The sequence below is a fragment of the Varanus komodoensis genome, unplaced genomic scaffold, assembly GCF_004798865.1.
Source record: "Varanus komodoensis strain SLA01 unplaced genomic scaffold, ASM479886v1 scaffold4, whole genome shotgun sequence".
NCBI lineage: Eukaryota > Metazoa > Chordata > Lepidosauria > Squamata > Varanidae > Varanus > Varanus komodoensis.
Genome location: NW_025335941.1, coordinates 44,919,111 through 44,944,161, shown reverse-complemented (window position 1 = coordinate 44,944,161; position 25,051 = coordinate 44,919,111). Strand labels below are relative to the sequence as shown.

Here is a 25,051-nt window from a genome sequence, read left to right as displayed (position 1 = left end):
TGACAAATAAGAACATTAGAGCACAAGAAGCGTAGGAAAAGCCATGCTGGATGAAACCTGTGGTCCATCCAGTTCAGTACTCAGTTCACATCTTGAGAAACCAGCAGGCCACGGGATTGCTCAAACAGGATGGGTGCAAGAGTTCTGCCTCCTCGAGCAACTCAGCAACTACTGTATGCAACCATACTGCTTCTGATAATGGAAGCAGTGAATAGCCATTGAGGCTAGTAGCCACTGATAGCCACTCCATCATGGATTTGTCCACTCCCCTTTAAAGTCACCCAAATGGGTGACCATCACTACTTCCTGCGGCAATGAATTCCATAGTTCAACTATGCACTGTGTGAACTTCCTTTTTATCTGTCCCAAATCTTCCACCAATCAGCTTCATGGAATGACCCCAGGTTCTGGTATTATGAGAGAAATAGAAAAAAGGTCTCCCTCTCTATTTTTTGCATCTCTCTCTTTACTTTCCTTTTTTCTAAGCTAAACAATCCCAGTTCTTGTAACTGTTCCTCAGAGGGAAACTGCTCCAACCCCTTCATTGTTTTAGTTGCCCTTCTCTGCACATTTTACAACTCAATGTCCTTTTTCAGCCACACTGATCAGAACTGTACACAACATTCTAAGCGTGGCTGCACCAAAGATTTGTATATGGGAAGTACACAGTAGTTTTATTTTCAATCCCTTTCCTAATTATGCCTAACATGGAGTTTGCCTTTTTCACAGCAGCTGCGCAATGATCAACATTTTCATGGAGCTGTCTACCACCTTCTCAAGATCCCTCTCTTGATCAATCACTGCAAGCTCAGATCCCACCAGCCTATACTTGAAATTAGAATTTGTTGCCCCTACATGCATTACGTTACACTTGCTTACACTGAACAGCATTTGCCAGTTGATGCCCATTCTCCCAGCCTGGAGAGATCCCATTGGAGTTCCTCACAATCCCTTTTAGTTTTAACCACTCTGAATTGTTTGGTATCATCAGTGAATTTGGTCATTCCAATGGCAATTTCTTGCTCCAAATTCCAGATCATTCAAGGGCAGGTTGAAAATCATCAGTCCTAATACAGAACCACATTGTTTACATCCCTCCATTGGCAGAAATTACCATTTAATTTCATCTCTCTGTTTTCTATTTCTTAGCCAGTTACTAATCCATAAGAGGATGACTCCTTCTTACTCCGTATCTGCTAAGGTGAAAACATTTTTTATTTTGTACATGGTTTCTTATTATGACTTTTTCACTGGTTGCTTTAATTTGTATGTGCATTTGCCTCCTGCTCCCACTGTATTTATTTGTTTTTATAATGTTTGGATTATTAGTTTTAAATTTACTGATTTTATTCTCTATGCCATTGTTTTTTGTGAGCTGCCCAGAGAGCCCTTGGGCTATGGGGCAGCATACATGTGTCATAACATACATAGATAGATAGATAGATAGATAGGATACGTTTTCTCAGGAATCTTTGAAGGATTTCATCAAAGGTCTTCTGGAAATTCAAGAAAGCAATGTCTACTGGATCAGTCCTAGCTATGTGCTTACTGACACTCTCAAGGAATTCAAAATAAAGCAAAAGCAACCCATGTACAGACTAGTCCCAAAACCAAGAATGAAACCTAGGCCACAAATTCAGCACAGAACCTGGGACCCTCGAATCTCTCGTTCTCAGAGGCTCTAAGCACAATTTTGAAGTGAAGCCTTGTTCATTTTCTAGTAGAAGCACTCCATCATTCGCTAGCCAAGTCTGAGTCTGTTAACCAGTCTTCCTTATCCAAATATATTGCACATTTCCTATGTCTATTACAACATAATAACAATGGGCTTTGAACTATCAAAAGGAAACTGCTGCTAAAAAACCTGGCATAATACAGATGTTCCACACATCCACATGTGCATTTTGGACTAAATGGCACAAAGGCACAAAAAATACCCACCGATGACATAGGAAAGAATTAGATTCCAGCCAGTGATGAAGGCCCAAAGTTCACCGACAGTCACATAACTGTAGAGATAAGCAGACCCAGTCTTTGGAACTCTAGCACCAAATTCTCCATAGCAAAGTCCAGCTAGCACAGAGGCAAGAGCAGCTATCAGGAAGGAGATCACAATGGCTGGTCCTGCGTTGTCTCGGGCCACAGCCCCAGCAAGAACATAAACTCCTGCCCCAAGTGTGCTGCCTACACCAAGAGCAACCAAGTCAAATGTGTTGAGGCACCGTGAAAGCCGGCTGTCTTCTCTTGTACAGTCTACCACTTTCCGACGTAACAATTGCTGTCCAAAACTGGCAAGTCCCTTGCAAGCCATCTTCTCAATGAAACCTCTGAAAAGATAAAGGGAGTGAATCAGTAGGCTAGCAATGGCTATTAGTTCTGAGGGCTATAAGCAACCTCCAGCCTGGGTATCAGTATGCCTTTGCACACCAGTTGCTGGGGAACTTGGTGGAATGGTGCAGTTGCACTTGGATCCTACCTGTGCTGTTGCCATGGACAGATGGTTGGTCATCGTGTGAACAGAATGCTGGCCCAGACAGACTCTTGTCTGATCCATAATGGCACTTCTAATGTTTCTATAAAATCTCAAGTACTATATGTAGCAATATTTCTGATTGATTATAATATTTAAGTACACTACAGTTCATTTCAAGTACAGGTTCCTGAAAGCCAATAAAGAAGCTTCATAATTCAAAAGATTTGCACTTCCTTATATGTAAATAACACACATACACAGCTGAACAACTGGTTGGTGACAATCTAGTTTAATTCAAATCAGTGCAGTGTAATTTGTACTTTAAAGGAAGAGTAGAGAATCAATGCCATTTCTATATTCCAAACCTGAAGACCTCCAGAGAACTCTACAGAAATAAATGACCTATATTCCCCCAGTAACAGGTCAACTTCCCAAGCTTCCAGCTCTGTCTGCTCATAGAAATAGCATGAAGCCATCCAAGGTAAAGTGACTAGAAGAAATGGAAGTAAATTTAATTTTAACAACAGGATTATTTTTTTAAATGTATGCATAAGGGCTCGATTTCCTGGGAGGATGTCTCAGGAATCTTAGGATGGCACAGGCTTCCCTCTCTATCACTGAAACATGCTGCATCATAGAAATTGCCTTGCATAGTTAGACTCCTGGTCCACCTAGCCCACTAATGTTGACACTGATTCAGCAGTGATGCTCCAGGCAAGATTCATTCTTAGCCCCATCTGGAAAAACTGTGGAAAGAACCTGGGCCCCTTTGCATGAACAGCAGGTACAAAAGGTGCTGGTATGAGCTATAGGCCACTCCCCATAAAGAAAGGAAGAGCGAGGGTTGGAGAGGGTGGAGAACGACCACTCTCAGAAGACTGTGCATTGCAGCAGCAGCAATGTTACTGTCGTACCTCTTCCACCACTGGTGCTCCAACAGTGGTAAGGTGGGGCAGAGAAGACGGAATGAAGCCTTAGAGCTGGGAGTCTGATTTTCCCTCTCACTGAAACTTACTGACATTTTGAAAAGGACAACCAAGGCCAAAAGAAACAGCAGAAGAGATGAGAAGCAGTTCCCTCCCTCACCCACCCCATCCCGTACACCATCTGTCCTGGATGGCACAAGCCCAGCTGAGCCCTGGAATTGGTGACAGCAGCACCCCAAACGCCCCTGCCTAGAGACAACAGTATTGCTCTGCCCACTGTTTTTTTTAAACAGTTAGATTTAAGCATTGCTAAAAAATAATCTGGTTAAAAGTGAAATTTGAATGTAATACAGATTAATTTAAATTATGCTTCAGTCTTCCCCTACCTGGAACCTTCCACACATGTTGCAGCCCGGCTAGAGGATGCTGGAAATTGCTCTTCAACACCTCTGGAGTGCATCAAGCTGGGGCAGACTCTTTGCACCAATTGCAGACTCTTTACACCAAAACAGGATTCATGATATGCTTACAAATGCAGTGCAAACCCCTATGTATTTATATTCAGCAGCCAGCCCCATCAAATTCAGCAGGACTTTCTCCCAGATAAATGTGCTTATCATTCCAGTCTAAGCTTATTTTTCTGTGTAAGGGTGTTTGGAAACAGGGAAAATGTACTTCTTACTTCTCAAGAATTATAAATACAGAACAATAAGCCATGCAACTACTATAACGAGAAATTATGAGTATTTATAACTATCAACAAAACAGCACTGATCTTTTAGTTTCCATTACATGGAGAAACATGCTTTTGGCCAAGTAATTACCAGCCATACTTCTGGAAAGTCCTGGGCAGCTTGCCTACAACGTGGCACCTAAATCCATAAAGAACGGAGATCCTTGTCTTTCAGTAAGTGATCTACGTCGGGGTCAAACAACTTGTGATGTTCAGTAACAAACATACGTCCTGCAAGAAGCTACAACCTGGAGCAGAGGAGTGCACACAGCACCCCTAAGCCAATTAAAAGTACACTGTGTGCTTGCAGCAATCAGACTGTGCTGCACATGCTTTAATGTTTCATTTTTGGCACACGATTCAGATTCATCAGAAGCTCAGCTTGCTTTCTTAACAGCAACTCCTATTTTATGTCCTGCCTGCCTCTTGTAAGGATCCCAAGGTGTTATACATCACCCTCCTCCTCTCCATTTTTAATTTATTTTTATTAAACATGTCTGCAAGACAAAACCATAAAAAGGGAAAAGATAAAATCTACCAGCTTCTTGGAAGTTAATGCATGATCAACATCAATGGATTTCCCGTGCACTTTTGAAAGCTAAAAAATTAATATTACAACACTGCAAGCTCCTACAATGCAATGGATTGAGGACCCAAAAGCACTTTTAACTTTCGAAAAGGTGGTATACAGACACCACTCTCAAATGGACACATATATGGATATTTGGCCTGTTTTTGATGAAGTTTATGTATAATAGATACAGTCAAATCTATGTTTCTAATTTTTTTTCTCTCCTCCTCTCCATTTTATTCTGACAATCTTATAAAATAAGTTGGGCTAAGAGGCAGTGACTGATCCAAAGTCACCCAGTGAACTTCACAGCTGAGTGTGGACTAGAACCTGGATTTCCTGAATCCGAATCCAAAACTCTAACTGAATTTATGAGAAAATTATAATACTATTCAAAAATTTCTAAATTGCCTTTCCAACCTATGCAAAATCTCAGAAGTGAGGGCAAAGGAGGAGGAGATGCTGAAAAGGATTTATAGAGGGCAAGGTGATGATACAGTGTCTGACATAGCCTTTCTACCCTCCCCATGCATAGTCAAAAGATATTAAATATATAAGTATGCAAAAATTTAATTCATAATTCCATTTTTCATCTTGCAAGATCTAAATTACATTTGCACTTCTTCTTTACAGATATCAAATAGAAATATCAGGAAAGGCCACCGGAAACTTTCAGTTCCTAGCCTGAATTCTTTCTTAGGTAACACAGTTTAAGCTTGTGGATTAAAACTGCACAGTACTGCTAAATCCAAATCAATGAACACAAACTCCTATTTTTTCAGCTTCTATTCCAGCAACAGCAGATGAGATGGGGAAGGAATCTGACCTTCACTAAAAATAAATCCTTTTGCTGGATGTAGATTTCTCAAATAGGATGAAAGCACTGGTTGCTAACCTTCCTCCACATTAGCTTCCTCCATTTTCAATTGTCAGAAGGGAGCGAGTGAGGGCAAAAAATTGACAGGTTCCCATGATCACAGTGGAAAAGAAGTCATGGTGGCGTCTCACTGCTTCCCCCACAGCACTGCACCATCTGCCTAGTGACCCTAGTGGGATACAGCTTCCCTTGTCATCTAAACCTGGCAAGGTATGCACTGGGGTGGCTTCCAACCAAGCATTCCGTGGTGGCTTGGAAGCCACTCCTGCAACAGCAAGCCGCTCCTGCTGCACATCTTGCTAGGTTTGGGAACGTGGCAACCCATGCACTGTGGAAGTAATAGGCAAATCATATGACTGCTATGGGGGTGAGGAGAAAACCACTGTGGCTTCTTTCCCTGATGATCACATGAATCTAGAACAAAAACTTGGTTTCTTTGAAAAGTGCTTGTTGTAAACAAATTGTTTCTGCATAAAGGGGGATCAGCTATTTCCCTCACACATGTTTGATATCTTTTCTTTGTAAGCATGCCTCTTAGTTGAATCCTGAAGGCATAATGGCTTGACTGTTTCACATGTTCCCAAGAAGATGAGTATAAGCTCAACCTGTTCTATCATATTTAATGAAGCCAGACTATCTAAAGGGTTGCCTTGACCCACAAGAACTTGCCCCCATGTTAAGACCAGCCACAGGGCACCTGCTTGATTGTTCATAGGGGAAGGTTAATTAGACAGGCAGGATCTACGAACGAGGACTTCTTGGTGGCAACTCCCCACTTATGAAATCTCCACTCACCCTAACAACTAAATTATCCATGGCCCCTACTGTTCAGACTTACCTATTCCAGGCTCCTTTTCCCTAATTAGTGTTTTGGTACTGTTTGCAATTTGAGGTTTAAAAATGGAATGGGGTGGGGTGGGGAGAGACAGAGACGGACAGATTACCTAACGCCAAGAGCCCCTGGTTTCGAGGGGTTAGGACACGTGGTACCCCCCTCAATGGGGAAGAACTCTGTAGGAGGGAGGGGGAAACCCTTTATATGTCTGCAGAATGAGCAGCAGGTGGAAATATGCCACTGACAGGCAAAGATTGCCTTAGCCCTGGAAATGGCTCCTTTGTTTGCCTCAGGGTCACCTACATACACACACAACCTGAATATGGCATAAATACCCCCCTCCCGGAAATCCAGGGAAAAACTGGAAAAGAAAAATGTACAAAAACATACACACATACCCCTCCTGCCCTGACCTGGCTGGTCTTCGGAAGGCGCAGTTAACGCATCCTTTTACAAACACTTTCATTCCCAAGCACATCACCTGGAACTGCAGCTGTCTTCAAATGTGTCCTGAAGACTTTCTAATCAGCTGCTCAGTATTTTTGGGACTTTATAATGAATGTTTCTCAGTGTTTCCTAGTTCGATTGTGTATGCTGTCTTGTGAATGTTACTCCCTAAAAAAGTAAACCTTCAAATATCTTAAGAAAATACAATAAACAATAATTTAGATAAATAAATGCATTCCTCCCAGGAGGCTGCCCATGTGAACTGAACAACCTCAACTGGTCCCTGTAAGCCAGATATAGATGCCGATGTTGGGCAGTGGATAAGCATGGACATGTTTGGATATCATGCTAAATTCATGCAGGTCCATTCACTCTCTCCCCTTTCCATGTGACTGAGAGGAGCTTGGACAGTTCTGCTTTGATTAACTGCCGTTTGTCATTATCTGAACCAACCAACTTTGAAACAAGCCAACTTGAAACCATGCTTTCAAGTTGGTATAATACAAACCAGATGGTATAAGTGAAAACAAAGCAGAAACTTCCAAGTTCCTCTCAGCCATGCAGAAGGAAAGAGGATCATGAAAGCTGGAACCTCAACCATGCTCATTCACATGACACCACCAAATGCAGCCTCTGTGAGTTGCCACATTCCTAGTTTGGATTTAAAAGTCTAGATGGGTGTCAGCAAATTGCTCAATGTCAGTTGCAGATCCACCCCTAAATCAGTAGTAAGAGAATGGTAGTGCTTATCTTCTGGAGGATTGCAACATGGCCACTGTATCTCCATTCTTTTTAAAAAGGAGACAGAGGAAATAACTTCTGCTTCAGGTAAATTGGTGGAAAGCATGATTCAAAGCTTCATTGGACACAGATGAACAGCCCTTTCAAGTAAGAATCAGCATGTCTTCTGCCAACAGGAAGTTCTGCTTCGTATTTTAAGAATGTTTGCAAACAAAAGGTATCTGGTATTTCAGCAGGGAGTGTGAATAATCAGAGAGAGAGCCAAAATCTGTCCTCCAGCCTTATGTTGCCCAGGCCTGAATAAGAATGCTAGAGAAAAGAGGTCATAGAATTAGATTGCAGGCAATGGATGCAGCAAAAAAGCAAATACATGTTGCTTAAAGGTGTAATCCTGCACCAGCTTCCCTGAGAGCAAGCCCCATTGAACTCAATAGGGCTTTCTTCTGAGGAGACATGGTCAGGGTGGCAGAGCAGTTCAGTGACCATGGCCAATAAACCGATATGTATGCATTTTAAAATCTCACTAACTGATTTACTTGTATCTGCTGACTGCATTTTCTTTCACTTTTATTTTGTTTATCATACAATCTTGTAAACTGTTCTGGACTTAATTTAGTTAATGGTGGTATATAAATATTTCAAATAATAAACAAATAATAACTTCCATTGGTCTGAAGACAAGCTGAGAATCCTCCCACACACACTTTATCCTTCCCATTCCCTTCTTCCCTTGCATATGAGCTTCAGCACTTCAATTCTGGCTAGAGATGTGAAGGCTCAGGAAGATGGGAACAAGAACTGAGAAACTGTTTCCATTCCCTCTCCCCAAAATAAGTTGTTTTGTTTTTCATAAAAATTAAGTTAAAATGTTTTTTCCCAATTTTTCAGTTTTTTCCCAGGCTTTCACATCTCTAATACTGGCATACTAAACATTCACATTGAAAATACCATACATTTTTACTCAGAAATAAGCACCACTGAGTTTAATCAGACCTACTCCCAGGTAAGTATGTATAGGATTAACCTATATGTATAGTCTTAACTGCCATTTATAGACCAGGATTAAACCACCATTTATAGACCAGGATTAAACCTTATGCACTACTCTGTTCTTTTAAAAAGTTCTTTCTATTCTCCTAGCTGTTCCACTGCTGTTTCTATAGGTCTTTTTCTTGTTTAATTTACATCAATTTAGCCTTCCTAAAACTTGTGAGTCAGAAAAGTGATTTTAAGAAACCTAGAAGCCAACCGATGTGAGATCTCTCTGCAGTGTGCTGCTTATTTAACAGCACTTGCAGATTTGATCCTTGCAGGCTACACACACGCAACATACCTTTTGACATTCCTTGAAATACTTTCACCATGTTCAAAGACACTACAAGTGATGCTATTGTGTTCTAAGCCAATGGGTATGTTTGCCTCTGCTACTCTGCCCAGCCAGAAGGCCCAGCATTCATTTTTCCCACTGTGGAGTTAAGCCTACAGTTTCTAACCGCATTCTTCTCCAAATACCTCCCAGCTCCGCAGAACTTGCAACAAACCACTCCAATTGCATCATCACTTAAACAGAAGGTTTATTTCCTTCAGTGCTGCCAGACAAGAAGAGATTGCATGTCTTGAGTACCTCGCCTTTTAACAGTTTCCAGTAAGCAAGAATATCAACACTTTGGCAATAGAAAGCATTGCCATGGTAGCAGCACCCACACACTTAACCACCTGCACATCACTAAGAAATATCAGCAGTTTTCTTTCAAGGTACATACTGAGCTCCTCCAGTTACCATGTATTTTAATAAGAACTCTGACCTGTGCAATGCGCCAGCACCTGCCACTAATGAAAATGCGATATACTTAATACCACTAGCCTAACAGCTATTTTCCCAGCAAAATAATTAAACAGGTGGGGGGGGGAATCCTACAATAACCAAGTGAAAAATAATAACAGTTTCACAAATTTTCATGGCAATAGCTCATTTATCATTCTTTTCTGCAAAGAATCGCACCTGTCAGTTGCAACTACATATGCAATATTTATGCAGTAAAATAACAAAAACAAGCATGAATCTCTTGAAGATGCTACATACCCTGGTTTCAAAGGCTCTTGCAGAGGATTGCATATACTCCTGCAAAAAATGGCATTTCCACTTCCTATACAAAAGGATCAAAAGTTTTTCAAATGCTATACTTGGAAAGAATATTATCTGCTATCAAATAATTAAAGGGAAGGCATGGCAAGGCAAAACAAGTTTTAATTCTCACATAGGCAGAAAATGTACTGGTAACTATCAGGAAAGCAGATACAAAATAAACTGATTCATAAGCAACAGAGGGTATTATTTTCACACTACCTATTCTGAAATATTTATTTATATGTGTATTTATAGGCTGTCTATAACTGCCAAGGCCTTCCTATGCGGCTCACAGTACACAAACATATTAAAACAAAATAAAACACCTTTAAAAACTTATTAAAACATCTATAAAAGCAATATAAAAAGGGCCACAGTATTCAGGGCTAAGTGTTTAAAAAATCCTAAAAAGGTATGTCTTTGCCTGACGCCAAAAGGAAAATAAAGACGGCTATTTACTACCATGTACTATCATGTCATGTGAACAATCCAGTGCTTCTTATTCTAGTTCAATTGATGTTGCGACCACTAGTGCAGTAAAAATAAGGTTGAGGTTGAACTTTTAAAAATTGGAAAAGTAAATTTCAGTTGAGATAACAATCAGAACAGTATAAAAACACTAAAATTTGTAGTCACCAGCTCAATGTATGCGTAGATCCTCAATTTGTATAGGAGATGGCAGAAAAATAAGCCTCTTGACACACAGTATCTCTGCTTCTATGGGTGCACTTTTTAATTTTACTTTTGCAACTTAGCCTTCCTTTGCCATCAACACAAGTCACAACACTTTTACCATTCCCAAGATAATTCTGTGTATTTCCTTTGCTATATTAGTATTTTGATCTGTTGATCTTCACCATCACAGTCATCATGTCCCTGCAGAGTTCCACCATGTACTATCATGTCATATGACAACTCGATGCTTCTTATTCTTGTCCAACTGATGTTGTCTCAGAATATAAATTCTTTTGCAACTACCTTAATGTTTGCCTGTTATTTTCCACACTCTTGACTAGATTTTATCCTGGAGGAGATATAATCTGAGGCCACTAATTTGTAACATTTCTGTGGAAAACCATTCTGGTGGACAGCCCAAACAAGAGCCCACAGGTAAGATTGGCTGAGCAGCTCTGGTGTAACCCTTTTTCAGAATATGTTCTTTACACCATCGCAGGAGAGTAGAATCTCAATAAGGTCCCTGCCACATTCAGTACACAGAACAGATGATGCTTAGCCAAAATTGTGCAGTTGAATAAGGCTGTTGTCTGTAAAGCTTCAGAGGTGGTTTCACTTTACTTAAGTGCCATTTAAAAACAAAAAAAGGAAAGGCACAATCTGCGCAATTGATTCAAAGAGCTTGGTCGAAATGGAAAGAATTTTCAGGCAAAATAAAATGTTCAGATTTTCTAGCAACAGGAGCTCCTGTACAGCCTGTTTCCTTGATATAGTAAGAATATATATCCGCACACTTGACAGAGAAAGGGATTCAAAACAAAGATCCCACACCCCACCAATTTTCAAATTCTTTCTTAGAACTCTGGCACAGCAAGACTTCTCTCTCCCCCACCTATCCCACTCTTTCTTTTTTCACCATCTTCTCTTGTATTTATACAGAACTATCAAACATATATGGAATTTGGCAATTTCATAACAACTCCCCACAAAAAGACCAGAGACCTACAAAGAACTTACATTGTACATTCAAAAGAGGGAAAATAAATAATGCTGGCAAAGGGCATATGCACATGTGTGTCATAGGCATGCTTCAGTTCCTGTCCAAAAAGAGGTGAGGAAGAACTTTTGTAAAGTGGGGGAAAATATTCAAATGAATATGGTTCATTTTCAACTGTACTGTTTGAGAGGGGGGGGGGGGGGGGGGCTAGGTGGCTAGTATAAGCAGATTTATGGTCACTAGAACTCTGATACCCCAACACTGCCAAAGGGCAGGGTTTTGCCCCCAAACCTACAACGCATGCTCCTACAGTGCAATGCAAGGTCAGAAACAACCCTTTTCCCCACTTCAGGTTGAAATAAAGACTGGAGGAGAATGAGCAGGAACGCTTAAAGGGAAGGTTCATTCCCCCCACCACTGATAACATTCACCCCCCATTTTATCAATAGAAAAACTGAAAATTTGGGAGAAATTCGTATGAAACACATTATTTCCCAGATTGAGTATATTGCTTTTTAAATAAAGGTTTTGTTTACTTAAAATAATTCACATAAAGATTTTTATGCATAAATCCAAAATAATATTTTAGAAACTTTCTCTGATTAGAAACATGTGATGCTAGGATTTAAGGATATGTTTATTGTTTGAAAGTAACTAATTTTATCCATTTATTATGCTATAATGAATATATCATGCCAACACATTAAAAAGCACAATGTTGCTATAAAGTTCAAATTTGATATCCAAATAGGCTGTGAATCCTTAATTAACTCCATGTGACTTATTCTGCTCAAATAATACCCTTTCTTTTGTTTACGATTTCAGTTTTCAATGGTTATTTTTTCCTGCTTCTCAGATGACAAAAAACAAGGTAAGTACACTTAACAGTAAATAAAACTAATTTATGAATGATACATTTTATGTTATTAAAGCAGTAACACAAGTGTAAGGTTGATGAAAAAACATGTATTGTATATAGTTAATTTTTGACAAAACATTGGGAGAGGGATTTAGGGAAAAAATGCCCTAGCTTCAAAAATTTCTCGAAAATTCACATCACTAGAGTGAGCACGCTGGTTTAACTTTTCACCTCCAAGGTGCTCCACACCCCTCAGAAACCATGACCGAACCCTCAGCATTTCTCCCTATCCTGGATCTGGGAATGGGGTGAGGATTGTCTGCAGAGTTCCTCTGGGCTTTTTCAAGGCCTTCTGGAGTAGCACGTAATTGTGTGAACGTTGCATTCAGATTCAGATACACAAACTTACATAGAGTTTTGGCGTCAAGAGGGAGAATGGGGCTCACTGCACTTGCTGAGGGCAACCACACACAAGTCATGGTGATCCAAATGGAAGAACCCTGAAGAAAATTCTATAGACTATAACCCCAGTTCTGTAAAATTGGGGCAATAATCAACACTTACCTGTTCCAATACAGCAATATCCAAAGACACTGTGACTGAGGCCCAGTTCTTGCAGTGCAGGTAAACCTAAGTCCAACTTGTACCATTTCACACTGCAGGCAGTGCTAGAAAGATTGAATGAATGTTTCCCGAAAGTTTCCCAAACATAGAAAAACAGTATGGCAAGAAAAATGCTAAGGAAGCTAAAATGGCTCCCCAGCATAATTTTCTATGTGGAAGGGCTTCGTATAGGGTAATATTCAATCATGAACCCTGCCTGACGTCTGAAAAGTTTTGCCACCTCAATGAAGATTATGTCACGGTCTGAAGTTCTAGCAGAGGGGTAGGCAGCCTGAAAAATTGGGCCATGCTGATCACCATGGAAACAAGAATGCCAGTTCCACAAGCATCTCTTGCAATGTGACTTAACTGGCAGAATCAACCAGGCAATATGATTACAAAAGAAAGGAGTATACCACACTTCATAGATGGACGACAGTCTGCATAACAATCTTTTTTTAAAAAAAGAGGATAAATACCAGGGAACTGTTTTAAAAAGCAGGTTACAAAACTCTTTGAAATGTAGTCAAATGGGCTGGTCACACAAACACTCTGACAAAGCCAACGGAAGGACCTTTATTCCAAAACCAAAGACCAAACCCCCAGAAGTGCTATATACATGCTATAATATTAGAACAGGGTCAACATTCTAGCACACTGCTCCTGCCATGGCATGCTGGGAACCAGCTCTGGTATGCAAGATGAGCCTGAGGTTTTCTCCAAACACAGAACAAAAGAGGGGGATGAACCATACCACACCCAACCCCAGCACCTGGCTGAAGCCCAGGAAGGTTTTGACTCTGCACAGGCTGGGTGCATGTGCACAGCTGTGATAAGCCACTGCCTCCTAACTCCAGTTTGGCACTGGAGGCAAAGGTCTATGGATTGCCTCAATGCCAAAGAGGAGTCGTTTGATGCCGCCTTCAGGAATCCAGGCAGAGACAGCACTGTGCCTTTATACTGTGCTCTTTCAGCCCTGAGCTGAAAAGGGGAAGAAACAGGGGACGGTTTCTTCTGTCTGATGTGTGTTAAGCTGGATATGATGATCATCCTATGGATGGATGCCTGCTATTACCATGTGGATTTAGGAACAGGTTCTTTAATATGGGTGTATGCTAAGTCTGGCTGGCTTTACTAGCTAATGGGAAATTTGTTATCAACAAAGCAGATTTAAGCTGCCCAGGACTGCCACACCTCCTTTCCTTGCCCCATGCCCTCTACTGCAACTGCTGATCTTTGGGAGTTTTTCAGACTGCCTTTCCTAAGATTAAGTTTCTAGAATTAAGATGGTTATGCTAAAATATGTGTTCCTGGTGTTTTTGGCTTCAGTTACATCCACCACTGGAATGCATCCCGCTAAGTTTCTCTAAAACTGACTCTGGCCCTCAGGCTGAAAGAGGTTCAGTCACCCTGGCCTACAAAGTGACCAACTTGTTAAAGCTTGCAAAACGTGCTACAAAATGTGCTGTGAACATTCTTTTCATACATGCCAATAATTTTTGTAACGAGTTAGATGGATCATTGGCCCAGTAGGACTCACAATTGCTCTCCAAGTTCTCAGATAAGTATCTTCCTCAGCCCTACTCGGAAATGTCAAAGATTGACCCCAGAACCTCCTGCAGGTGCAGCAGATGCTGTACTATTAAACTCCTTCCCCTCCGCAAGTCAAAAAGGCTCCTATGTAAATGGCAGCTTCTCTTTTTTTATTGCAGCCTGTGGTACTCAAGAGATTCTGCCTTTCTTGAATTACAAGATTTTAAGAATTATAAATAAAACTCTGGACAGGGCTCAGGAAGGAAGTATGAAGCAACCACACCTTCACCAACTTCAGAGAGACACAGGATTGAAAGCTACCTAGAGCCAGAAGATACCAAGCCAGAAAGCAATTGTATGAAACAGGGTTTTGTGCAAGCCGGTGGGAGATGACACTGTAATCCAATTTTTGTTCATGACCCGATTTGTTTGTGAACCAAGGCATTTGTGGTATCTCGGCTCACAAATGCCTTGGTTCAATTACAAATTGGGTCATGAACAAACATTTCATTAAAATTTTGACTTGGATCGTGAACTCCACGTTGGGTGGCAACCAAGATCTCAGCCATCTCCCCATCCCCACCCCAAGTTATTTGTTTTTCGGCGCCAGGCGAAGACCTTTTTATTTAAGCGGCATTTTAAATGTTAATATTATTGAATTTTATCTGGCCAGGGCGGCTTATTTTATATTGTATGTTTGTATTTTATCCTAATGTTTATATTTTTAATTTATGATGATTATTATTTAATTTATTGTTGTAAGCCGCCCCGAGGCTTCGGCAAATGGGGCGGCATAAAAATGTTATATCTGTCCATCTTAAACCATAGAGGTGGCTGGCGCCATTTAGGGTTGGTTTGTGTTCCCAGAGCAAAATGGAGAGCCATTGCCAATTGTGTCAACAGTAGCAAGCCAGGTGTGGACCCAGTGGTCTGACTCGGCACAAGACAGCTTCCTATGTTCCGAATAATCCAGCAATTCTCAAAGCAGGACCCAAACCTCTTCCCATCATCTCACCCCAGATCAACTCTCAGAACAGTGAAGAACTGGTACAGTTTCTGCCTTTCCACACTGGCAGGATATAAACCACAAAATGCCAAAAAGGTAGCGTTATTCTGGATTCTTACAGAGTTTCTGCTATATGTACAATTCTCTTAACAAGTATATCACATGCCTGGTTGCTCAAAAAAAAAAACCCCACTAATGAAATAGGCTATTTTTGACTCATTAATGCCAACTCTAAATTTTATCCCACTTAGCTTTCCAGCAACAGCCTCAGTTAGTGCCCTGTCTACACTTAGTTGAAAAAGACCGATTCTAATCTTATCTAGAGTTTAAGACCATGGATACAAATGGCTTTTAAACTGTTTTAACGTCTAGTTAGTGTTCAGTTCAGAAGCCATAGTTTGTGCTGAGATCTGAGTGAGCCAGAAGAAAAGAGAGCAAGCTGAAGGGTGCTCCTGATTGCATATAAGAAAGCATTTCGGACAGAAGTCTTTCCCAACCCTTGCTAGAAGTGTCAGGATTAACCCTGGATCTTTTGCATGCAAAGCATATGTTTTGCCCTCACCTGTATATAAAGTTATATGACTGGTTTCCATATTTATTCCTTTCCAGGAAATTGTATGCTTTAGCATTTTAGCCCATGTAAGTTTTATAGTGTGGTCAAGGAAATGGAGCTTGGGCAAGCTCACAACCTACTGAAATTGTCAGTGGAGATTGAATTGAACTGTTGATGTTGGCAAAAGTAGTTAGTTAAACATCTGCTGTGAAAGAATTTGTAAGCCACAGGTTGAAAAAGAGAGCAGTACCATCTCTCCAAAATGACCAAGAGATCCAGAAATGTAGCATATGCATCAAATCAGTGACCAATTGCTCTTCCTCCTACAATATAGAACATATGCACACTCGCTATGGCTTAGTGCTGTTTTGCTCAGAACCATACTATATATGCTACATTTACTGTCTTGATCACTTTCAACACAAAAAGCATCGTTGTTAACGGCGAACCAGCTGCCATCTCCACAAAAGAGATAAGGTGCTGTTCCCTGTCTTCTAGTATCAGAAGGGCTGTTGTCCTATTATTACCAAAAGAGAATTATGTCCCCATAGCCTCTGTAGCCTTGACCCAATTCTATGCTAAATTCAAAGTCAAAATAAATGCTTTAAATGCTGTTGGTTTTGTTGCTTGGTTGATTTTCTTGCTAAGGTATTTTTATTTTGTACTATATTAATTTTAGGTTATCTGGTATACATTAATTAATGTATATGCTTCCACCATATGCAGTAGCACAGCAATAGGGGTAGCCAGGTCAGCACATGATAGAGGCAGTTTTCTACTCATCAGCACAGAAGTACAAAATACCAGAGCATTATTACCACTTGCAATATATTAGACCACGTTCAAGGAATACAGTGCATAAAAAGGAAAGGGTTTTTACCAGGAGTGTGCTAGTGTTTCCCTCTACTTTTGGTATACCGGATTTCCAGTGCTTTTCAACTTACAGTTAGGCAACAGCGCATAAATTAACCTACATGCACTGTGGCTTGATTATGCCGCCACTCCCTTCAACAGCTGACATAGGCAAGGAAATTCATGAGACAAAACTAGACTTATCAAAGAGTCATAAGTGCACACGTGGGCACATTCAAAGGACTTACAAAAAATAAATTACAAAATTTTCAGGGCTCACGAAAAATCACCTCCCTTGCACTTTTTTAAGGCTCTGAAAAATAAAATTTAAAATGCTGGCAAACAAAAAGGGGTAACAACTGGAGCTGTAAAGGACACTGGGATACTAAGCAGAGCTGACTGTAGAACTAAGGAAAAAGAGGGACAACAACCCACAGTAGCCCAATCATCTGATAGAGTGTACCATAGGCTGTTCAGTAAACCAGCATGGCTTATTCACAAGTGAGTCCACTCATGTAGATGCTGCTGTAATCTCAATAGCCTACAGGTTCATCTGCTATATGCCCTATGCAATTAACCCTAAGACTGTGACAATAGGCAAAAGGCTTCAAAAGAAAAGTGCAAATAAAACAGGGAGCTTCTCTTCAGATAATTACACCATAATTATAAATCATAAAAATAATATAATTGCAAAAGTAATAAAGCAGAGTTAACGCCTCCATTAATTTGATCTGGTTCACGCATTCATCATAATTTTACTGCTTTTATCTACTTCCTCAGCATCGTCTGTTTCTTCTTTCTTCCTGTCTCAACAGACACCACCCAAGGCATTGCAAAATTCTGATGCCATCTCATATTGTTGGCACTATGGTTTGTTGCTACATGCCTCAGCCTTGGCCATGTCTGGCTGGCTGCTAACACACCAGGATAGCAAACTGCACCATGTTTTGAGCAAATCACCATTTGCAGAGTTGGGATACAGAGGACAAACAAAACCACAAGTTCATTGCTAATCAGGAACAGGAACAATGCTTTAAAATTTATCACCTGCACTTGACAGGAAGCAGGCCAAAAGTCAAGCTTGGTAATTTATGTGACAGCCAACTATAGTTTCTTTTTGCACCTGAACTGGGTTATTGTCTCTGAAAGACACTGGCTGAGTTTTGTCACCTCTCTAATTTGATGTGCTAAGAACTGGCACAAGAACACTTAAGTCAGAGGTGAAACAACTGTGAGGAGGGATTGCTCCCACCAAGCACTGCAAGGGGCAGATGCCATTGGTGGGTGTGTTGTCGTTGTCACCTCATCCCCTCCCCTCCCATTTTGCATTTCCCTGTGCAAAGAGAGGCACAAAAGTCCAGAGACACAGAAATGCACTTGGCAGCAATAGAAAGAGTTGCTGCTCCTCTCAGTCCCCAACTTGTGCTGCCACTATGGGGTCACCATAGGCTGCATAATGGACCTGGCCAGAACTGAGAGAGAACAGCAAGACTAGCCAAGGCCTTTGCCCAAAGAGCCATGACTACTCCATGTGCACAATCATGAGTCAGGTGGACCATTACAGACCACTATAGAGTTAGTGTAAAGCCACAGTTGATACTCTTATAACCCATTTCTCAGAAGCCAAGAACATCATCCAACAGAAAGTGGTCGACGTACTTAAATGTCACTTACGGTACACGATTTAGTGTTGCTCTAATGACACAGAAGGTCTAGGAAGCAGAGTGCTATGGGACAGAAGCAAGACTTCAGAATTTCAGTTCAACGCTCCAAGCTAGAGTAGCACTGTGTATCACCTACCAACTTCACAATAGCACTTCAGTGCAAACTAAGCACACAATAGTGCAAACCAGCCACTTTTGGGGAAAAAGAGGAGGTGAACAGATGAATGTTTGTTGTATTTTGTGGAATTATTTTTCCTATCATTTAGTTACAGAAGCATCATTGTTGAAGGTACAATATATAACTTCTAGGAAGGAAGGAAGGAAGGAAGGAAGGAAGGAAGGAAGGAAGCAAGCTTTTCATTCTGCTAATAGCAGGTCGTATTATTGACAACAGCTAATTAAAATGCAGACAATCAAGAGTGATTAATAATATCTTAATAACCATTCTTTCCTGGTCCAAACATGAACAGTTTCTCTTTCCAAGTTAAGCATCAAATTAGATTTGTATATTCCAGGCACACTCAAAATTTCCACGCACTTTAGAAGTATGAGATGGGGGAAGGTCACAGAAACCAGGTTTATAACTTTAAATACTAAACAAACAAAATCTGCCTTTGCTTGGATTTCATAGCAACTGCTTGTGTTCTGGCTCGGTTCTTTATATTGTAAAGGAAGTAGCCAGAAGAAAGGTCCGTATGGTTACACCATTCGAATAATAATAATTAAAAGAATCTGACACCTATAAAGAGAAGAGCTAAGCATCTGTTTAAAAAAAAACCCTGTGCCCTTGATCCGCTGACACCACGAGAAGTATACCATAAATAGCTAGCTCGTGGCTTCAGATTTAACCAGTAGTAGGTCAACTACATCAGACGGATACCCCAAACCAGCGCCTCCTCCAAAGCGAAAGCACCGTCTATCAAAACGGACACTGTCGGGCTGAGGGTAACAGCAACGTGAAGCAATCGAGACCGCAGGGGAAAAAGGAGGCACAGCCTGATGCGTTTAGTGATGACTCACTGTACAAAGCCAACCCGCCGCGTGGACTGAAAACGCACCATTTAAGTGACGTCTTCCATCCGTACGGTCGAATTAGATAAGCGGCAGTGGCTCGCACTTGGGAGATTTCGGGAAGGTGGGCGGCGGATCCCGTCCCTGTTCCCCCATCTGATCTCTCTCTTCCTCCACATCATGCCAGCCACTATAAATATTGCATCATGTAGCACGCCGCCTGCAAAATGGATGCCTGGCTTTGAAATGTGGCTGAGCTACCGGCGTCCCCGTTTCGAGAAATCGGCCGGGCCGAACTTTCCCCCTTGCCCACCCCGCACCCCAATCCGCGCGCATCCTCTGGGTTATGGAGAAAAAGCGCCAGGAAAGGGACCGGCGAGGCGGGCCCGCGTGGCTCCCTCCGCATCTTCTCCTCAGGCCCCTCGCCAGGGCAGAAAAAGCTTTTCGCTCTCCCGGCTCGAAGCACCCTAGCAAGGTTAATAGCCGCCACACTCTGTGGAGGCCAGAGGAGAAAGAAAGGGCAGAGCCGGAAAGCGACGGCTCCGCCTGCCTGTTCCCAGTCAGCTACTTACCCTGCCCGAAGCCGGAGAAGTTCCGAGGAAAGTGGGGACAGCGGCGCAGCAGAAAGGTTGAGAGAGAAAGGCGGTGCGACGATGGTCCAAGCAAGGGAAAGGGGTGCCTTCCGGCTGTCGCGAGCTCGAGGCGGCGGAGATGTGGCAAATGCTGCTAGCTAGAAGTACCCGGGCTACACACGACCTCGTTTCGGGGCTCCTCCCTCAGCGCTCTGTAGTGAATGAAAATCAACCCCGGGCACGATGGAGGCGGAGCGGCGAGAATGGCTGCTCCGAGCAGTCACTCAAGCAGCGACCCATCCTCTTCCCTGGGCTCCACCTCCGTTAGGTTTATTGCAGCGAGGGCGAGGATGGGGGGCGTGCGTGGCGAGTCGCTGCATGAGGCTCCGCTCGGGGCCCGGTGCTCCTACCGTTTCTGGCACCTGCTGGGTTCGCTCGTTAGAAAGCCCGCCCTTCTGACGCGCGCGTAAAGCAATACGCTAGTGTCATTTGAAGTGGCGGAATAAATGGCCTCCCTCCCTCGTGCTTCCCCGCCGGCGACCTTCCCACCGAAAGGTGCTGCGGAGCGCAGGGCAGAGGCAGTTGCGGCGCGAAGGCGAGCGCGTAGCTTTGTTGTGCTCGAGCGTCACTGCTGCTGATAGGGACAGAGTGGAGAGACGCCCTACTGCAGCGCCGGGCGACAGATGGGCACCGACGCGCCATGGGGCGGAAGTCGCCTGTTGACGGCAGGGGCCGGGGCTCAGTCCGGATCCGCGGCGTGCGCCAGTTTTGCTCGAGCCTTGCCCCTGCTTAGTCGCTCGCTGACGAAGCGGAGCCGTGTACGTGGAATGCTTAGCATGCCCTGTACCCCGAAACGGAGGTGGAGAAGTACAGCAGGGAGCAATCCTGGGCATGTTTAGAGAGCAAAAACACCTATAACTTTCCGCATTCAACATCAATTCTTGGCTCAATTCGAGAGCTAGGGAATGCTGGGAGCTGTAGAATTTTTTTTCTGGCTAACGGGCATAGAATTGTGACCTCAATGTTCAGGATAAAGTTGATCATACGGAAATGAGAATATAATTGAGCAATAATGGAAACACCATAAAAAGCACAGAAACTGTTAACAGTGCAGTAAATTCATTCTCCAGTGTGAATTTACTCCCAGGTAAGTATGCCAGAGGAATGTCTAAGGCATTATCTCTAGTTTTAAATGCCTGTGTGAATAGCCACGTTTTATCCTGACATGCTAACGCCTGTAAAGTAGTTTACAACTTACAACTAAGCCATGAGAAAACTGAGGGCTTTTGAAGACTTATTATTCCAACAAAACACACACTTAATATTCAGATTGAAATTAATTAGTGTTAAAGTTACTTGAGACTTCGCAGGAACAATCCCCCTTTTTAACAAAAGTTTAAAATTGTTATACTCGGTGGTTAGAGTGTTGAATTGGTATAACATTCATTCAGTGACTTTGGACCCAACTCTACCTCACAGAGGGAAAGGATTATGTAAGCCACGTTTGGGTTGCTTGCAGAAAAAGTGATAGGATATAAATATATACTTAATCTCCAGTTCTAAATGGTGTGCTTCATAAAGATTATTCATTGGGTTAATGCCAACTGAACTAATGCTATAGCTATTGCTCCACGCTGCTTGCTTGCATGTTTGTAAACACCACTGAAAATATTGTTTCAAGATAAAATAATAAAAATACACACAGATGAGACCCAGCTTAGTCATACTTAGAGTAAGCCCACTGAAATCTAAAGGAACTTAAGGCAGATGTAATGGTGTGACATGAGATAAATGATGTCAACCTGCATAAATAAACTGGGACTAAAGATAGTTTTGCTGGTTTAATTCTACCATCCACGTATTGGACAATAAGGAACAACAATTCTAGAAGCTTAAAAACATAGTCTATGTTTGATAGGAATCCACGGATGCATCCCTCTCCTTTCTAAATTGTATGGTAGTTCATGCTCTCTCAAAAAAAATGTTACTATTTTCCAGTACATTTAAGAAAGAAAATACCATTCATTTTTGATATATCAAAAAGTGGTGAATAGACAAGAGATGATGTTCTTTAATCGATAAATTAAAGATTGACAAGTTACCAGGTTCAGACTCATCCACTTGAGATGTTCTGAAGAATTCAAGTGTGAATATGTGAATCCTCTCACGTATGTAGCCTGTCTCTGCACCAGGGGACTGGTACTGTCAGTTCCTTGGGACTGCCCTCATCTATTGGCCACCATGTCAATGGGGAAACCAAGCTGGCCTCATACATTGGCTGGAGAGAGAGCAGCTGCAGGAGATTCTCTGGCAGACGACCCACAGAGCTTCAGCTCTCAGTTCCCTGAACTGACAAAAAGACAGCTCTCAGTTCCCTGAACTGACAAAAAGACAGCTCTCAGTTCCCTGAACTGACAAAAAGACAAAAGACAAAGATCAAATCAAGCCAGGGCTTTTCCTGAAAGCAACCATGGTGAAATTGAGACTGACTCACATTATGGGAAGTCAGTAATGCCACAGAAAATGAAAGGTGGTGGAGGCAGCAGAAGAGCCAATATAGATGGATTTCATAAAGGAAGGCGCATCCTTGGGTTCATGAGAGCTAAAAGAGGATATTTTGGATTGCCATAAATCCAAGACAATATGAAAGCAAGCAACACACACAGTGGGACTTCATTGCCTAATCAGAACTTAGTCCTAAGCAGGACTAAGCAAACTACTCTGCATTATAACAAAGTACAATAAATTCTTGCTATGAAAATGAATTTTCCCTTTGGCTACTGTGAAGATTGCAGTGACATTCAAAGGAAATAGGGAAGTCTTAGCAGCCCTCCTTCATCAGCCCTGCAAGCCCTGGTTTTCCTACATGACTGGCTTTTTGACATGGTGGCAAGCTCTTATGATGAGCTATGCTGTTGAATATGAGGTGGTGGGGAGCAGCATTGGCTGAGGGTTATTGCTTTCAATCACTGATGATGGAGGCATCTGATTAGCCTCTCAGATGCTGTGGGAAACAATGCTGAAAGAGATGGACCTTTGGACCCATGCCTTTTGTCTCCTTTTGTACATTTATCTATCCTTTAGATCAGGGTGAGCACCATGAAGACCATAGCCCATGTATGAGGAGGGGCTGGCATCCACTGCAGTTCCCACCATTGTGGATTTGTCCCGGCAGCAGCAAAACCATCTGCAGTTTGCTGCCATATTTTGGTAGCAAATGACAATGCTGGCCGAGAAAGATCAAATTTCAGACAAGGGACATGCTTTTGGCTTGCTAGGTGTTGCCTCTTAAACTTCCATCAAATTTCAGTGCACCATCAAATTTCAGTGGCAAACCACTGATTGTTTGGTCACTGCCAAATGCCAGATCAAGTTTGCAGCAGCCTTAGATCCCTCAAGAGGCTGGAGGTGTGCATGAGAAATTGCATTTATTTGTTTGTTCGATGTTTATTATATTTATAACCAACATTTTCTTGCAAGGGATCCAAGGCAACTTACATAATCTTCCTCCTCATCTCTGTTTTGTGAGGTAGCCAAACTTACCCCAGTGAACTTTGGGGGGTGGGGGCAGGAATTAGAGCACAGACCTCCTGAGTCCCAGTTCATCTCTTCAACTGCTATGCCAGGCTGGTTCTCTAGTGACCCTGAAGTGGTCCACCCTTGCTTTCAATGAGCTTAAAGGCAATGTTAGGCTGCAAGTCTCATAATGGGAGTGTAGCCTGGCACATATGAAGGATGCTCGTTGGGAAACTTGCTTCTTTAAAAAAAGGGGGGGTCTGTCTCATAAGTGCCAGGGGAAATGATGTATGGGATTTCAGAGCAAACTAAGTTGAAAGTCCTACTAAGTTTGTGTCTTTCTCTTAGTGGCTGTGTTTAGAATTTTATCCATAGAGTCTGATCCGATGCATGTTTACTGAAAAGTAGTCACACGGGGCATTGCTCCTCTGTGCAAATATGCACAGAGTTTTAGACCTGGTTTCCAGAACATTGCTTTGGAATATTTTAATGCCAGATAGAAAGCTGACGGGAGATGCATTAAATTGCATGTGCTCCTGCATTTGCTGTGGGCTTTTGTGTTTGGTTTATGCAGACACAGGAAATTAGAAGGAAGTTCTTTTCATTGCTTTTGAGAAAGGAAAACCACTACGCAAGTTGGAGCAGAACTATAGAACCAGAATTAGCTAGCACCATCAGACATTAGCACCTGGGCTGTGCAAGTGATCATGCCGTGCAATCCTACTTGTTATCTCCAACACCCCCCCTCATTTTCTGTGGGGCTTACTCCAAGAAAAGGGTACTTAGCGTGGCTGCCTTGTACACTTGCAGCACCTATGGAGTATTGATTTCTGAATGCAAGGATTGTTCAGGTAGTTTTGCAGAGACTGCCAAAGCTAAGCCTGGACATCTTTCAAGATGATTGTACAGTCAGTTCAGTAAACCCCATGAGCAAGGGACACACAAGACCATGATTCCTTATGTTAGGTCTCTGTTCCACAGCCTTCCCCATCCTGGTGCCTTTCAGAAATGTTAGGCTGTAGCTTCCGTCATGCCCAGCCAGCATAGTGAAAGATTTTAAAGTATCATATTTCTATGAATTCTAAATTCTGCTGTTTTAATCATCATTCATTTCATTTCTATATTGCCCAATAGCCAACACTCTCTGGCAAGTTCAAAACAATTCAGAAAATACAATGAAATAAGGATTGTTCTATTTTCCTCTTTGATATATATTATTTAGGTTACTTACTTACTTACCCTATGGCCCCTGAACTCTGGCTGGATGGATAGAGAAGAATTCAGATGCTAAGCTCCAATCTTGAAAATTCACTTCACAGTTGGAGCTGGCATGCAGAACTCAGAATGTCCTTCCTCTGCCCTTACAGCTGCATGGAAAAATCCATACCAGCTGCAGTTACAAGGTCACAAGAACGACCTTGAAGGTGGCATTTTGGGTGTGTTCTGGAGGTGAGAAGGAGAAGAGACAGGCTTGACAAG

General features: G+C 42.1%; 1 protein-coding gene across 3 annotated transcripts in view; it reads right to left on the bottom strand.

The window, feature by feature from the left end:
• Positions 1 to 20,558, bottom strand: part of SLC7A1 (solute carrier family 7 member 1) — a 50,918-nt gene extending 30,360 nt beyond the window's left edge. The window contains exons 1-2 of one of the 3 annotated variants that reach the window (XM_044441353.1): positions 20,057 to 20,558; positions 1,942 to 2,327 (exon numbers count right to left, since the gene is read on the bottom strand). In XM_044441353.1, the coding sequence (XP_044297288.1) occupies positions 1,942 to 2,311 (370 nt within the window). In that variant the 5' untranslated portion in view covers positions 2,312 to 2,327; positions 20,057 to 20,558. Of the gene's footprint in view, positions 1 to 1,941; positions 2,328 to 2,476; positions 3,730 to 3,785; positions 10,063 to 20,056 lie in introns of those variants that run through there. The other 2 variants (XM_044441352.1, XM_044441354.1) reach the window with 2 other exon arrangements.
• Positions 20,559 to 25,051: the final 4,493 nt, after the last annotated feature.